This window comes from Ailuropoda melanoleuca, chromosome 9, assembly GCF_002007445.2.
Source record: "Ailuropoda melanoleuca isolate Jingjing chromosome 9, ASM200744v2, whole genome shotgun sequence".
Taxonomy (NCBI): Eukaryota; Metazoa; Chordata; class Mammalia; order Carnivora; family Ursidae; genus Ailuropoda; species Ailuropoda melanoleuca.
In genome coordinates, this window is record NC_048226.1 from 87503147 (window position 1) to 87521369 (window position 18223).

The 18223-nt window shown below is 40.4% G+C and overlaps 1 protein-coding gene across 1 annotated transcript in view; it reads right to left on the reverse strand.

The window, feature by feature from the left end:
• The window catches only part of ATAD2 (ATPase family AAA domain containing 2), a 70591-nt gene extending 62101 nt beyond the window's left edge, over positions 1–8490 (reverse strand). Inside the window, exon 1 of the mRNA XM_034668584.1 lies at positions 7970–8490. Within this exon, the coding sequence (XP_034524475.1) occupies positions 7970–8137 (168 nt within the window). The 5' untranslated portion in view covers positions 8138–8490. The remainder of the gene's footprint in view (positions 1–7969) is intronic.
• Between the last annotated feature and the right edge of the window lie 9733 nt (positions 8491–18223).

The following is an 18223-nucleotide window of genomic DNA, read 5'->3' on the forward strand; positions in this document are numbered from 1 at the left end:
AAAATAAGTGTTGGCAAGGATGTGGAGAAACTGGAACCCTAGAACATAGCTGGTGGGAATGCAAAATGGTGCAGCCACTATGGAAAATGATATGACAATTCCTCAAAAAATTAAACACAAAATTACCGTATGATCCAGCAATCCTACTGCTGGGTATATAGTCAAAAGAAATGAAAGCAGACATCTGTATACTCCTATTCACAGCAGCATTATTTATAATGGCCAAAGGTAGATGCAATCTAAATGTTCATTGATAGATGAATGGATTAAAAAACTGGTACTCAGCAGAATATTATCCAGCCTTGAAAAGGAAGTAAATTTTAACACACTGATACAACAAGTATGAACCTGAACACATTATGCTAACTAAAGTAAGTCAGTTACAAAAGGACAAATGTTGTATGCTTCCTCTTATATGAGGGTCCAGGGTAGTCAAATTCATAAACACAGAAAGAAAGGTAGCTGTTAGGTGCTAGGAGAAGGGAAGAATGGGGAGATATTTAATGGGTACAGAGTTTCGGTTTTGGAACATAAAAATTCTGGAGATGGATAGTGATGATGGTTGCAGAACAAAATGAATGTACTTAATGCTACAGAACCATACACTTAAAAACGGTTAAAGTGGTACATTTCATATTATTTACAATTAAGTATCACAATAAACAAAGAAAGTAAATATCACCATATTCCTGGGGATAATAAAAATGGTTTGTTTCCATAGGAAAAAGGGGGGGTGCTAACTACTGGGAAAAAAGATTCCCTGAAAAACTTGGAAGATTTAATTTTATAAGTGGTATAAGTGAATCTTTGATTTGCATAGTGAGTGGCTTTGATCATACTCTCTAAATAAGTACTAGGCATCAAGAAAGACTTTCCTTAACTGTGTGGGGGAAGAAAAAACAGGTTCTTGGGGAATCACCTATATAGACGTATACACTAGAAAATTTTAAAATAATAACTTTCAAAAACATTTCTTACAAAAGCAATTTAAAAATAAAAGGAATACATGCCCATTATAATGGGAAAAATTAAGAAATGCACAAAAATTTAAGTGTCACTCTTAACTCCAGCTACCCATGATAACCACTGTTAACCTTCCGGTACATAAACTACTCTTTTCCTATGCAATCATACTCACATGACTTAAGTTGGGATATTATTTATGTTTTGTAACTTTTTTCTAGTAATACAAAACATTTCCCCACGCCATCAAATATTATTTCAAAAATCTTTTAAAATGAATGAGTAGGGGTGTCTGGGTGGCTCAGTCAGTTAAGCGGCTGACTCTTGGTTTTAGGCTCAAGTCATGACCTCAGGGTTGTGGGATCGAGCCCCCGCCCGCCCATGGGCTCTGCATTCAGCAGGGAGTCTGCTTGGGATTATCTCTCTCTCTCTCTGCCTTTCCCCCTGCCACTCTCTCTCAAAGATTTATTTACTTATAATAAATCTTTTTAAAAAAATAGAATGAATAGTATTCCAGCTATTACATGAATCAATTTAACAAATTGCTTAATGTATATTTAAATTATCTGCAATTTTTTTGTGTTATAAATGCCTCTGGATAAATTATCTTGTATACATCTGATTTCCTAAGGAAACCAGCACAGTTATTAAACCAAAATCACATTTTAATATAGCTTTCCAAATAATTCTGAAGAGGTAAGTTAAATGTCAATTGGTAACAGTAATTAACACTGGATGATAGAAATGAGGACTTTCACTTTCTATTTTTTACATTTTTACAGTGCTCATTACTAGAAAGAATTTTCCTAAGAAATAAAAAACAAAAATACATACTTAATCTGAAAACCAAACCTGGAAATGTAGTGTCCTCATTTATTCTTTTGCTAAAATCTACTTAAATATTAAGAGCACTGATAGATCTTCAAAAGTGAAGTTTTAAAAGAGGAAAAATATTTTGTTAAATTTTTAAGTCTCTTATAACCTTGCAGAATCAGTTAAGTTTGTAGACAAGAAGCAACTACAGTAACAAAAGCTTTCCCCAAAGTAGACACAATTGTATAATAGAAATATACTAATATGTTGTTTTCCCACAAAAGACCAAGCTTATCCAAGCTTTAAATTCATAACAAAAAATATGTATGTGGGTCAGTTGGTTGAGTCAATTTAAGTATCAATCCAACAAATGAGGTGCAAACAGGATGTTTTAAACCACAATTAAATATGCATCCAGACAGAGGGCACCTTGAAAACGTGATCAGAATATTCTAACCCAGGGGCGCCTGGGTGGCTCAGTTGTTAAGCATCTGCCTTTGGCTCAGGGCGTGATCCCGGCGTTCTGGGATCGAGCCCCACATCAGGCTCCTCTGCTGGGAGCTTGCTTCTTCCTCTCCCACTCCCCCTGCTTGTGTTCCCTCTCTCGCTGGCTGCTCTCTCTGTCAAATAAATAAATAAAATCTTAAAAAAAAAAAAAAAGAGAAAGAATGTTCTAAACCAGTATAGCTGTGAGATCCCTCCTTAGCTTCATCTTTAAACACAGGTGTGATCAAGTCTTCACCGCGGATCTTTTCCACAAGCTCCAGCAATTTGATTTCTACTTCTACAGCTCTTACAATAGCCCCAAAACTACCTCCCAAAAGTTAAATCCAATGGCCTCTCCTCCACCTCATTGATTTCTACGTAGCTGATCACTCCCTTCTTTAAATGTTTGATCCTTTGATTCACGTGATACTCTTTTAAAAACATAATTCATCCTTTTCTCATCCTTAAAATATAGCCATTACTTCAGATCTTAAATATATTTGTGTTCTGCTATGTTTTCTATTCACCTTCAAGAATTCAACTACCACTTTTACGTAGGTGACTCCCAAAGATACATAGTCCTAACTTCTCACCAAACTGTGGCATATTCCCAATGGTCTACTGCTCACTTCTTCAGCTAGAAACAACACTGCCTTCTCTGTCTGTATCTAAACAACTCTCAGACCCTTTGCAGTATTATTTGGCATTTTTTTCTCTGTTCCTTCTAGTATCACCTTAACTTAGCTTCTAGTTTTCTCTGCTTTAGTCTGATGTGATAATAGTATACCAATTAAGAGCCCAAACTCTTTAACGACAGACTATCTAGGATTGATTCTTGGCATGTCACTTAGAGCTGTACAATCTTGTCCAAGTTACACAAGGTCTCTGTGCCTTGACTTCTACATCTGCAATGAGGATAATAATAATAGTTACTTAATAAGGCAAATGTATGTGTATATTAGGTACCATGCCTGGTACACAGCAAGTGCTATATAATTGGTAGCTATTAATAATATAATCTTTTAACTGGTCTTCCAAACTCCACGTTTGTTGACTATAATCCATCTTTTTTTTTTTAAAAGATTTTATTTATTTATTTGACAGAGACAGCCAGCCAGATAGGGAACACAAGCAGGGGGAGTGGGAGAGGAAGAAGCAGGCTCCCAGCAGAGGAGCCTGATGTGGGGCTCGATCCCAGAACGCCGGGATCATGCCCTGAGCCAAAGGCAGACTTTTAACGACTGCGCTACACAGACGCCCCGACTATAATCCATCTTAAACACTATTTAGTCAGATCCCTGTTCTAAAAGTTGCAACTTCTAAGCATAAAATCACTGCCAGTCTTTAACACAAACTGACAAAAATGGACTACTATTATTACATCAAAACAAGTACACACTCTTGAATTCAGAGCAGCCATGTCACCCAACTTCAGGATGCAAGTGTCATAGCAACATGTCAAAATATCCCAATTTATGCTTTGTGATAATTCACTAAGCTGTACACTTTTCATTTTTCTTTGTTGTGTTATACACCAAGTTTTAAAAAATCTCCCATATGTTGTACATATCAGTGTCATTTACGGTACTTTTCAAACTTTTAAAATAGACAACTAAGTACCTTCTACATACCACAGCATATTTTATTTTACCTAACATATAGAATAAAAGTGTACATAAACACAACCTAAAAATAATGTACACTCATCATCCCACTACTATCCATGAGAGACTATTCCCTACTATTAGCATGAGAACAACCCTAAATTTAATGAAACAAAGAACCTCAGACCCATGAAAGCACAGAAATAGGCAATGGCTAGTCTGACTCTGGAAGAAAAAGAAAGCACAGAAGGGACACCTGAATGGATGAAAATGCTAGATCTTGTGATCCAATTAGGATGAAATTAGTTTAAGAAACAAAAAAAACAAATTTAAAACAAAGCTTCAGGGAACCCATACAAGTTAGGAGGAAAAAAAAAAAAACCAACCCCAAAACAAGCAAACCCTTAAGCCCAGCTGATTGAGATCATATTCAAAATGTAAAGGTAGGAAGGTTAATAACAAGTGCCTTCAGAAATTGAATATAAGGTCAGTTTCCAAGATGAGATAAAGAAAAATCCAAGTTAAATTAATATGAATAAATTTAACCATCTTTAAAAGTAACTTATCCTAAAAAATCATCTGTCAATAAATATGGAGAAGAAAGGGATAAAGAAAAGGGGGGTAATCAGAAGGGGGAATGACGCATGAGAGACTATGGACTCTGAAAAACAAACTGAGGGCTTCAGAGGGGAGGGGGGTGGGGGAATGGGATAGGCTGGTGATGGGTAGTGAGAAGGGCACGTAATGCATGGTGCACTGGGTGTTATACGCAACAAATGAATCATGGAACTTTACATCAAAAACCAGGGATGTACTTATGGTGACTAACATAATAAAAAAATAATATTATAATAAAAAATGTAGCTGAGGAGATAGGAATACCTAAATACAATCAGGGTGATCAGGAGTTAAGTTTCTGAAATGCATGACTGATATAAAAAGCAAGCTGTAATTAAATCAAATGTATTGCATGTAAACCCCCAAATTAGAAAATATTCCAATCACAAAGGTATGTTTCATTTTTGGTATTGGTGGGCTTTGACAGCATGAATACATTACCCTTCAGGGCTATCCATTTCTTTTGATCCAATCCCATGCTAAGTAACCCTTTGATTATAATTTGGCTTATGGAGAATTTACAAAAGACAGAAGTACTATGTTTCAAAAAGGTATAATCCCTAATACCTTTGGAAAGGTAGGGAAATCCTAGCCTGGGAAAAAAAAAATCCCTTCCACCCTAAAAAAACCCATCTGAGTGTTAACTGCTCAGCCACCACATACCCCTGATATGGCAACAATGGCAAACAGTCTCTGTATATTGATGTGTTAGTTCTCCTCTGCTAGACTAAGTTCCTTTAGACCAAGGACAGTTAACAACAAATATTTATTATGCCCCTAGTACATTCTAGGTTCTATTCTAGGTCCTAGAAATACAATACTGAACAAAAGTTCAAAATCCAGAACTGTACAGTTAATTCTGACTTAGGGAGAGATAAAATATTTAAAAAGTAGAAAGTTAATAGAACACGTAATAAGGTAATAAGTTATAAGGGAACATAAAGCAAAGTAAAGAGGCATGTCAATAAGAGTGATCTGTAATTTTAAATAAGGTGGTGAGGGTAAGCATCACTGAAAAGGTAAAGTTTTACCAAAGACTTGAAAGAGAGATTCCTAAGTTCTCCTAGGTAGAACCTGGGAGCTCTATCGCTTATTATAAAGGTAAATTTGAGGATGCTATTTAGGGGGCTCCGTGTCTCAGTTCTCTCACCTGCAAAACAAAGATGACCACACCTACCTCATAAGGTTAGGAGGATTGAGTTAATAATTATGAAATTCCTGGAAAATGTTAAGTACTATGAGTTCTCAGATTTTTTAAAATTAAAAATGTAAAAGGTAAATTAGGAATGAATCATGCAGATATTCAGGGGAAGAGTATTCCCAACAGAGGGGAGAACAAGTACAAAGGCCCTGGTATTCCACGAAGCAGCTAGACCAACAGAGCTGGAATAGACTAGGTTTTGCAAAAGGGAAAATGGAAGAGAATGCCATCAAAAAGATAAAAGGGTGTCGGGCTACCCCTAAACTTTTCAACTTTTACTCTTAGAGATTTTTGAGCAGAGGAGTGATCAACTGTTTCTGACTTTTATAAAGATCACTGTAAGCTATACTGAGAACTGACGGTTGTGGAAGGCGATCATTATATACAAGGGTGGAAAACCAGGAGGCCAGTCAAGAATCCGTTTAAAAAACCTAGGGAAGAGATAATGGCTTGGACCAGCATGGCAACAATGAAGGATCTGAGAAGTGGTCAGATTCCAAATATACTTTGAAAGTAGAGCCAACAGAATTTGCTAACATGAAATGAGAGAAGAGTCAGGACGACTCTCAGGTTTTTGGCCTGAAGAAATGGAAAGATGGGAGTGGGCATTAAAATTGACTGTGATCTTAGTTGCTGACAATGCCTGAGTCCTAACTATATGCCAAGTGTTCAGGTAATCTCGTTACATGCATCATCACATTTAATCCTCACTACGCATGTGGTATCACCTCTTTTAACAAGAATAGATTATTGATAAACTGAGATTCAAAACTACCAGTTTTTTTTTATTATGTTAGCCACTATACAGTACATCATTAGTTTTTGATGTAGCGATAACAGTTGTTTTAAGCGCCTATGTTACTTAATCAGTGCTCAATACATCATTACAGTCATAGGATCTGGCACTGTCCAGAAAATAATAAATATTCAGTAAGTATTTATTGAAATAATTAGATTTTCTGAACATAGGTAAGTTAAGGGATCCGAGTTTAGTGCAGAAATGTCTGGCCTCCTCAGATCTCAATCTCAACATATGATTGAGAAACAGACCCTGAAAGTCAGGAAATTATTATTTTTTTCAATTCAGAATCACAACTGCAGAGAGAAAACAGACTTCTTCACTCCCTTCAGTAGAGCAGCAACTAGTACAGGGTGCCTACGAAAGATACTGACAACTAATTTCATACAGTGATCACTCCCTTAACTATGTTTTGTCAACTCTCTCCCCCTTGGCCTCTCATTCTGACTTCCCACTTCCTAATCCTCTCTCCGGTCCTATTTTTCTCAGCCCCATGCCTACCCTCCCTCAAAGAGAACTAGACTACTTCCTGCTGCCTTAACTTTTCTAGTGTTGCTTCCTCAACTTCTCCAGCCTTTTGTTAACGCTGTCTCCTTCACCTCTGCCTCTTGGCAGCTGCGGTAGGGAGGTGGAGGGCCTCTCCCCCGGTCTTAACTCTACAATCAAAAATCCAATCGGTACTTCAGACCTAGAAAGAGAAGCAATTCTTTCAAGACTTTACTGCTCCGCCCCCTTGGAAACTTCCCCTATAGACACTGTTTATAACTGCAGCATGATATAATAGAAAGGGAAAGGTTTTGGAGGCAGAGGGTCCGAGTTCCAATTTTAGATCTACCCCTCACTGGCTACTTTGAGTCCGTATTTTTCGTCTGTAACATAGATATCATAACTATCCATCTTATGGAGTTGTTAACGAGGTTTAAATGAAGGTGTACATGAAATGTTGGTCTCCATCTCTCCACATTATGCAACCTGGTATTTTTCACGGCGCTCTTATTACCGAACCTCTCTGTATCGCAAATGAAGGTCAGAGAACCTGAACTACAATCTTTCTATTCCCGTGGCCCCTAAAACATCTATCCTACATCCAGTAGGGAGTCAGTAAACGTGTGCTGCACTCGACAGATGACCTAGGGCAGGAGCCTGGGCCATAGGCTAGGGAGGTGTGTGAGATGGGGGTGGGGCAACCCGACAAACCAAGATTCCAGAGGGCTTCGGTTTCCTCTTGCGTGAAATGAGTTAGTAACGAACTGCATAGCCCTCTTCCAGACTGCCCGATCTCTTGCCCCGACCCACAGCCCTTGGGGCTCCCATCTTAGGAAGCCTTCCATTTTACTTGTCCTCGACAACACTCCTCGCTACCCCCTCCCCCCCACCAACTGTCACCCGGACCGCGCCGCCCAGCCCCCAGGCCCCACCCGGCCAACCCGCCGCGGGCAATCCCGCAGGCCCGGCCTGAGGGGCCCGCCCTAGGCCGGTACTCACGCCCGCGGCGGCCACGGTGACGGCTGACTGCTCAGCGGCACGGGCCGAACGGAGCCGCCTCCGGCCGATCTGCTCCAGGCTGAGGAACTCGTTGGACAGGTCCAGAGGGTCGGTGGCCGAGGAGGCTGAGTGGCTGTGCAGCTCCAGGCTGCTGCGGAGGACCACCATCTTCCCTGTCTCCTCGCCGGCGTCCGCGGTGGGAGACGGGCCCGAGCCGGACCGGCAGCCTCTCAGGCTCTTCCGCGCTCCGAATTCTGGCGCCACTAGCTCCGCGCCAGCGGCCGTAGCGCGCGCACCCGGAATCCCTCCGCCGCCTGTCCCGCCCACGCCGCGTCCCTACAACAGCGAGCTCGAAACTTTCCGCTCTTCTGACGAGCGAAGGACTTCGGGTTAAAGTTAAGGAGGATCTGCACCGACAGTGACCAGGACCTGAGCGGACAGTGGCGGGAGAACGCTGATTTCTTTTTCTTATATAGTTCCGGCTCGCTGAACTCGGCGGAGGGAGACGACGGGTAGCGGAGAGAGGTCCCGTTTGGAATTTTGGCGCGTGGCTGTCGGGGGGGGAGGGCAGGGAGGCTCCTGCCTGCTCTGATTGGCTGGCGGGGGCCTGGCGGCTCCTCCCAGCTCCGCCCGTCACCTGCCTTCAGCTTCCCGCCACGCAGGATTCAAATGCAAAATGCTGAGTCCTCGGCTGGAGCTGGGTAAAGCACTTGTGTTTAGGCAGGGCTTGACTTTGATCCTTAAAAGCTTTTTACCAATAGCTTAACCAAAACAATTTACCTATCAAAAACAACAACAACAACAGAAAGGGACCTAAAAGTGACCCTGCAGAGTATTATAGTTAAGGACGCAGGTTCTGTACACATCGCTGCCCTATCCCTTGTGTACGATTTTGAGCAAATTACTCACTTTCCCCGGTCTTAATTTCCTCATCTGTAAATTAACTAATAATAATAATAATCCGAATACCTACGGCTTAAAGATATTATACCTTAGAACCGTGTCTTCACATAGGAAGAGCTCAATAAATGTTTGCTACTATTAAAGAATTGCAGAAAATGGCTTCTCTAAGATACAGCAGTTACTTGACTATGAAATAGATAGCATGCTGAATGATCAGAATGTGAGAGGAGTTCTAGAGAAACCGAAATAAGCTTTATTGATTTGGATAACTACATTTCCTTAATCCGACATTTATTAAATATTTATTGAGCATCTATTATGTGGCAGGCAGTATTCTAAGCACTGGGGATACAGCAGTGAATAAGAACAAAAGTGCCCTTATAGAACTTTAATTCTGGTGGGAGGAAAAAAATAATTAAAATAAATGTTTGTTATCGTAAGTGTTGAAGAGAAATATAAAGTAGGGAAGGGGAGAGGGAAGCCTGCAATTTTAAGCAGGATGATTAGACAAGGTCTCTCAGGTAAGTGTAAGCAAAGACCTAAAGAAGTTAGGTATCCGGGAGAAGAAAGATTCATGCAGAGGAAAGGGGAGGACAGGGAGGCTAATGAGACCAAAAATGAAAGCGCCTCTATGAGTAGATCCTGCAGGGCTGTGGGCCTCAGCTTTAAGGTTTTCTGCTTTAAAAAAAAAAAAAATTAAATTCAAGTAATTAACATATAGTGTATTATTAGTTTCAGAGGTAGAGTTGAGTGATTCATTACTTGCATATCACACCCAGTGCTCATTACAAGTGCCCTCCTTAATGCCCATCACCCAGTTATCCCATTCCTCCACCCATCTCCCCTCCAGGAACCCTCAGTTTGTTTCCTATGGTTAAGAGTCTCTGATGGTTTATCTCCCTCTCTGATTTCGTCTTATTTTTCTCTCCCTTCCCCTATGATCCTCTGTTTTGTTTCTTAAATTCCACATGAGTGAAATCGTATGATAATTGTCTTTCTCTGATTTACTTATTTTGCTTAGCATAATCCCCCTCTGGTTCCATCCAGGCCTTTGTAAATGGTTAAGATTTCATTCTTTTTGATGGCTGAATAATATTCCATTATTCATTTATACACACACACACACACACACACACACACACACAAACACTCACATCTGGGCTCCTTCCATATTTTGGCGATTGTGGACATTGCTGTCATAAACATTGGGGTGCAGTTGCCCCTTCGAATCACTATGTTTGTATCCTTTGGGTAAATACCTAGTAGTGCAATTGCTGGGTCGTAGGGTAGCTCTATTTTTAACTTTTTGAAGAACCTCCATACAGTTTTCCAGAGTGGTATACCAGCTTGCATTCCCACCAACAGTGTAAGAGGGTTTCCCTTTCTCCTAGTCAACATCTATTGTTTCCTGACTTGTTAATTTCAGCCATTCTGACTACTTTTTATTACAACTGAGGTGAAAAGATATCACAGGGTTTTGAATAGAGGAGTGACTTTTTCAGACTTCTTCAAAGAATCCCTCTGGCTGCTACATAGATTTTGTTACAGTGACCTCCACAGAAGTTATAGCAGTCGTTTTAGTTCTTTTAAAATAAGTAAAGACACAGAAATTTTAGAACACCAAGAGACAGACACAGCCAAAGGGTTTTCTTTGTTCCTTTATTCTCTCTTTAACAATATTAAGAATAACCACACTGGCTGCAAACTTTGGTTGGTATAGTGGATTGAATTGTGTATCCCGAAGGGATATGTCCAAGTCCTAAACTCTGACACCTGTAAATGTGACCTTATTTGGAAACAGGGTCTTTGCAGGTGTAATTAAGGACTTTGAAATGAGATCATCCTGGATTTATGGTAGACCCTAAACACAATGACTGGTGTCCATATAAGAGAAAGGAGAGAGGGGTATTTGACACATAAAGAGATACAGAGAAGAAGGGAATGTGAAGGTGGAGGCAGAAATTGGAATGATGCTCCTCTAAGCCAATGAATGCCAAGGGTTGCTGGCAACCTCCAGAAGCTAGGAAGGTACAGAAAAGACTCCCTCAGAGCTTCTGGAAGGAACAAACCCTGCAGACACCTTGATTTCAGACTTCTGGCCTCCTGAGAATAAGTTCCTGGGTTTTCTTTCTTTTTTATTTTTAAAGTCACTTAGTTTGTAGTAGTTTGTTGCAGTAGCCTTAGGAAACTCATGGGTTGGTGTGAAATTGGTCTTTGGCACGTCTTTCTTTCCTTTTAGTTTTACCTCATGTGTGACAGAAAAGAGTGCTGAGGTAAGAGCTAAGCATAATTCCATCACTTCATTTGAAATGAGGTTATAGGTGGGTCCCTTTTTGTTCTTTGGTAACAAGGTTAGAAAATAAACAACTTGGACAGGGATTTCTTTCAGGAATGTTGTAAATGTGACCTTACTTAAATAAAATAGCTAATCTCATTGATTTCTGTCAAAAGAAAAAAACCATTAATCACATGGAAATTGGGGGGTCATAGTTGCCACTTGCTATTTTTTAACTACTTTGAATTTAAACAGACACCTCTCCTATTTGAGAGATTTTCTTTTTGACTAGGTTTGGGTTAGGCAGGGTTCTACCTACTTTGATGGAAATTCTTCAGGGATAGACTTCGTTTTCCTGTAAACCTGGTAATCAGGACTCAGGCATGTGACCTCAGCTCGGTCAGTGGACTACTCAAATCTCAAACATTCATTGCCTCTTGAAGGGGTGACCCAAAGATGCAGGGGCAGAGGTTATTCACGGAGGAAGCAGCAGATGGTACAGAGGCAGTGGCATTAATGGTGGCATTCTAGCCAGCTGATTCTTGGAATTTTGGAGAATTAGATCAGTGTGCCCTGGCTGTGCTTCTTTTCCTCCAAGCCCTGCCCAACTTCCCTCCTTCCTATCCTTCCAGTAAATTTGATTTCCTGTTTAAGTTATCCAGAGATGGTTTCAGTTGTTTGTAACCAAGAATTCCGCCTGGTATAGAGGCTTCAGGTCAGAGGGAAAATTTTACTGATGGTGTCCTAGAATGGACATTGACAAAAAGAATGCTGGGAGGCTGTGTGAGACAGATACCCCTTTCAGGTCAGGATGGACGGTTGGGAGAGAGGGTGTGTGGGCACAGGAAGTGAGCTGGGAAGAGATGCCATAATTTTGTGATGTGGTTTTCAGGCTTTCTCTCTTTATAAGCCTCCCTTTTAATTTCTCCATTTTCCCATGTAAGGTATGGTACATAGCTCTGAGTCTAACACCACAGATATGGGCTGGTCCACAAAGAGGCTACTGCCCCCCTCCCTCCTCATTCTCAGTAAGATGAGTAATAACATTATCACATTCCAACCCAGCCCAGCTCCTCACCTCTAACGGCAAGGTGCCCCCCCCAGCTCCCATTGATTATTGTTATCTTAGCACTTTATATTGAAATTATCCCAATTATCCCTTTAGGGCACTTGGGTGGCTCAGTCTGTTGAGCCTCTGACTCTTGATTTCAGCTCGGGTCATGATGTCAGGGTCTTGGCATCAAGCCCCACACAGGGCTCCATGCTCCCTCTGCCCTTCCCCCACTCATATGCTCGCGCTCTCTCTCTCTCAAATAAATAAATAAATAAATAAATGTTTTTTTAAAAAGAAGTTATCCCTTTAACACAGGAAAGTAATAACCAGATAAAGGCAAATTAAAATAATAATGGGAATGCTAGTGTTTTTTGCCTATTTTTTGTTTTTTAAAATAACACTCAATGTGATATTGAGGTATAGGCCCATTTCTTTCTTTTTTTTTTTTTGTTTTATTCGACAGAGATAGAGACAGCCAGTGAGAGAGGGAACACAAGCAGGGGGAGTGGGAGAGGAAGAAGCAGGCTCACAGCGGAGGAGCCTGATGTGGGGCTCGATCCCATAACGCCGAGATCACGCCCTGAGCCGAAGGCAGACGCTTAACCGCTGTGCCACCCAGGCGCCCCCAGGCCCATTTCTTAAAAGCAATATAGCCACATGTATCATGAGACCTGGTAAATATTTAAAACCATTGGCTCACTTTCCCTTAAGATCAGGAACACGACAAGGATGCCCACTCTCGCCACTATTATTCAACATAGTACTAGAAGTCCTTGCAACAGCAATCAGAGGACAAAAAGGGATCAAAGGTATCCAAATCGGCAAAGAAGAAGTCAAACTGTCTCTCTTTGCAGATGACATGATACTCTATATGGAAAACCCAAAGGAATCCACTCCCAAACTATTAGAAGTTATAGAACAATTCAGTAAGGTGGCAGGATACAAAATCAATGCCCAGAAATCAGTTGCATTTCTATACACGAATAACGAGACTGAAGAAAGAGAAATTAGGGAATCCATCCCATTTACAATAACACCAAAAACCATACGTTACCTTGGAATTAACTTAACCAGAGACGTAAAGGACCTATATCCTAGAAACTATAGATCACTTTTGAAAGATATTGAGGAAGACATAAAAAGATGGAAAAATATTCCATGCTCATGGATTGGAAGAATTAACATAGTTAAAATGTCCATACTACCCAGAGCAATCTACACTTTCAATGCTATCCCGATCAAAATACCGAGGACATTTTTCAAAGAACTGGAACAAATAGTCCTTAAATTTGTATGGAACCAGAAAAGGCCCCGAATCTCCAAGGAACTGTTGAAAAGGAAAAACAAAGCTGGGGGCATCACAATGCCGGATTTCGAGCTGTACTACAAAGCTGTGATCACAAAGACAGCATGGTACTGGCACAAAAACAGACACATCGACCAATGGAACAGAATAGAGAACCCAGAAATGGACCCTCGGCTCTTTGGGCAACTAATCTTTGATAAAGCAGGAAAAAACATCCGGTGGAAAAAAGACAGTCTCTTCAATAAATGGTGCTGGGAAAATTGGACAGCTACATGCAAAAGAATGAAACTTGACCACTCTCTCACACCATACACAAAAATAAACTCCAAATGGATGAAAGACCTCAATGTGAGACAGGAATCCATCAAAATTCTAGAGGAGAACATAGGCAACAACTTCTATGACATCGGCCAGAGCAACCTTTTTCACGACACATCTCCAAAGGCAAGAGAAATAAAAGATAAAATGAACTTATGGGACTTTATCAGGATAAAGAGCTTCTGCACAGCCAAGGAAACAGTCAAAAAAACTAAGAGACAGCCCACGGAATGGGAGAATATATTTGCAAAGGACACCACAGATAAAGGACTGGTATCCAAGATCTACAAAGAACTTCTCAAACTCAATACACGAGAAACAAATAAACAAATCATAAAATGGGCAGAAGATATGAACAGACACTTTTCCAATGAAGACATACAAATGGCTAACAGACACATGAAAAAATGTTCAAAATCATTAGCCATCAGGGAAATTCAAATCAAAACCACACTGAGATACCACCTTACGCCAGTTAGAATGGCAAAGATAGACAAGGCAAGAAACAACAATTGTTGGAGAGGATGTGGAGAAAGGGGATCCCTCCTACATTGTTGGTGGGAATGCAAGTTGGTACAGCCACTCTGGAAAACAGTGTGGAGGTCCCTTAAAAAGTTAAAAATTGAACTACCCTATGACCCAGCCATTGCACTACTGGGTGTTTACCCCAAAGATACAGACGTAGTAAAGAGAAGGGCCATATGCACCCCAATGTTCATAGCTGCATTGTCCACAATAGCCAAATCATGGAAGGAGCCGAGATGCCCTTCAACAGATGACTGGATTAAGAAGCTGTGGTCCATATATACAATGGAATATTACTCAGCTATCAGAAAGAACGAATTCTCAACATTTGCTGCAACATGGACGGCACTGGAGGAGATAATGCTAAATGAAATAAGTCAAGCAGAGAAAGACAATTATCATATGATTTCTCTCATCTATGGAACATAAGAACTAGGATGATCGGTAGGGAAAGAAAGGGATAAAGAAAAGGGGGGTAATCAGAAGGGGGAATGAAACATGAGAGACTATGGACTATGAGAAACAAACTGAAGACTTCAGAGGGGAGGGGGGTGGGGGAATGGGATAGTCTGGTGATGGGTAGTAAGGAGGGCACATATTGCATGGTGCACTGGGTGTTATACGCAACTAATGAAGCATCGAACTTTACATCAGAATCCGGGGATGTGCTGGTATGGTGATTAACATAATATAATAAAAAAAAATCATTAAAAAAAAACACAAACCATTGGCCCAGGATTTGCACTTCTAGGACTCCACCCTAACAAAATAATCAGCGGCATGGACCAAGATTTACATACAAAAATGTTAATTGCAGCTTTATTTATAATAGAAAACTAAATATACAAAAGTAGGGTATAAGTGAACTTTAGTCTGTCCATGCAGCTCTTTATATTAATGTTGATAAATTTGATTTTTTAAAGAATTTTTTTATTTAAAAAATTTGTCATTAGAAAGTAATACAGTTGACCCTTGAATAACATGGAGTTTAGGGGTGCTAATACCCCTGCTGTCAAAAATCTGCACATAGGAGAGTGGAACATTAATAATTGTCAAGTCTTCAGAGTCTACCTACGTGATTTCTTGTCCTTGAAACAACTCAAGTTCGGGAACAACAGAGACTATGCAAGACTCTATTTCAGAGGTATCAAAACTGAGGCCCAGATTTTTCCTTCACATGTCCAAAGACTGAAATCCAGACATTGGATTAAGAATGCCAAACCCTTGTGATTAAAAAGGCCAATGTTTGTTAAAAAAAAATCTGCATATAACTTTTGACTTCCCAAAAATATAACTACCAATAGCCTAGTATTGACCGGATGCTTTACTGATAACATTAACAGTCAATTAACACTTATTTTGTATATGTATTATATACCATATACCATATTCTTACAATAAAATAAGCTAGAGAAAAGAAAATGTTATTAAGAAAACCATTGGAGAAAATACATTTACGGTACTGTGCCGTAAAAAATGCGTACAAGTGGACCCACACAGTTCAAACCTGTGTTGTTCAAGGGTCAACTGTACATGTAAAAAAGTCAGGCAGTACAGAAACATAAAAAATAAAGGTACAAGTTGCTCTGTGTAATTGCTATGAGGAAAAGGGAGTTTTCTCTTTCCACTGGGGTTGCCAAGCCTGGAAAATATGCATATGGGGCTGCCAGCGGCCATCCTCCCCACAGCAGGAAGTGAAGTCACCTCGGGATGAAGCCAAGCACTGAGAAGCAGTTGAGAGCTGGGGAGAAAGAAGGCCTGGGGAAGTAGGTTCTGCTTCTGGTCTCTTGAGATCCTGGTTTCTGCAGCTCATCTTTTGACTCCGAGAGCCATTTCAGCATCCTTCCCATTAAACGAGCTAATAAACAGCCTTTCTGTCTTCTAACTGAATGAGTCATGACTAATACCAGGCCAGCTACTTTGTTGGAATCAAATTATAGTGCTTGTGCTATAATTCTATTCTAATGATCAATTAATTCTTCCAACAACATGAAATGAGGTCCATGTCGCATGAAATGGGCTTGGTAAACCACCAAAGGCCCCTAAATAATCACCTTTCTTCATGGTCACAGATCATCCTGGGAATAGGCATCAAGTTCACAGAGTATAGTGTCTGGAACACATATTTTTCCTTTTTACGAAACTCAAGACAGTGAGTATTCACAGTTAGTCTTATGTCTTCTCCTCCAACATATTTTCCCCAAGATCCATAATAAAGGTTTTGGGGTCATAATCTACAGCACTTTCAGTATGCTGGGATATAACTCAGCTAAGTCTGAAGATTTTTAACCTGTTTAAGGCAAACTGGTGCTTTCTACCACTGCACTTATCTTGGCTTTGATTTCCTCTCACTGCTGTTTCCCTTATTCTTTACAGCCTGAGGATCATTTTCTTTGATAGAGAAAAGAGAAAACACAATCAAAACAGACATTGGGTATTTGTTTCTTTCACTTATATAGTCCCTTACCACATATCATATGGTCCCAAGAGATGGGATTATCTTTTTTCTTCTAGCTCTTAACACTGAGCATTAAAAATACCTCCTCCTCCAATTAAAAAAAAAAAAAACCTTTTGTGGTTAAACCTCAGTTTATCATGTGCTGCCTACTTCTTGATCTCCCCTTTCATATCTGTGGCCCTTTTTTATACTTTCCTTTGTTCTGTATCCTTTCTGTAAACCCCAACCCTTTAAGATTCTGATTTCACCGGGCTTGGGGTTCTTGTCGTGCACTCTTATTTCTTCCTCAACCAGATCTTTGGAGTTTATAGGTCAGAATCTAAGCATTAGAACTTTATTCCTCTGAAACCATATCCCATTTTAGAGTCTCTACTATGAAATCACAAGAATGTACAAATACGATCTGGTTTTTTTTAGTTAAAAATTCCTATTTATGAGAAAGTTTGAAGCACCAAGAAGCATAAAGAAAGTATGTTATCAAAGGCAGACTTCTGGCTCTCCTTTACCCTCTTCTCTGCTGTTTGCCCAGTGATTTCAGACCACCTCCAGACTGGGTAAACTAGTGAACTTCTCTGTGATTGGGTAAGCAACCCACGCATTCTCCAACCAGGTGCAAACTCCTTTCAAATTTTTCCTTGAGTACTTGTCCTCAGCCCTAGGTACTGTACAGAGTTTCCTTACATCTTTTGGTTACACTCTTAGAGGAGTTAATTCTTGACATTCAACTTCCCTTAAGCAAGGTAGAGAAGGGGAAGGAGGGGAGCAATCACCAACCAGTGGCATGGGGATGCCTTAGGAGTCTGGGAGCCAGCTGGAATAGAAGACTCTCAGAATGCCTAGGGGGGAATTGTGGGATTGGGGGAGGAAGGGGAGGCTTGGTGAGGGAATGACTGCTCAGTGTGTGACCCTATGGGCCACAGATAAATGTGCACAGGCCATTGAAGGGTTTGCCAGAGAAGTATGGGCAGGTGGACGCCTGCAGGCCTCACAGGACTCTGCTTTATGGGTTAAGAGGGCTGCAGGAAGGTTATTGCCAAACTAAAGCTGTAAGGTTGCAGAGGAATTGGGTTTGAGCCTGTGGCTGGGGCAGACCCCACTGGATGTTCTCAAGATCATACTCCCAAATCTTGCACTACCCCAGAAACTGCAGGAAGCTTCTTCCAGCACACTTTATTGAGAAGGCTTAACTTGGTGTCCACTTTGACGGAGAAATGCTTAAAGGAATTGTTATCTATCATATAGCTTATATTGAAGTGTGTGTTCAGAGCCGTGAGGCAAGTACATTGATAACTGACACATAGACTTAATGCTCGAAGTCTTTAGGATTTACCTAGAGGCTTTTGAACTCCTGACTGGAGATGGCCTATAAGCCAACTAAAAATTTCAGTTTTTATCATGGGAAGTACCCTGATCAG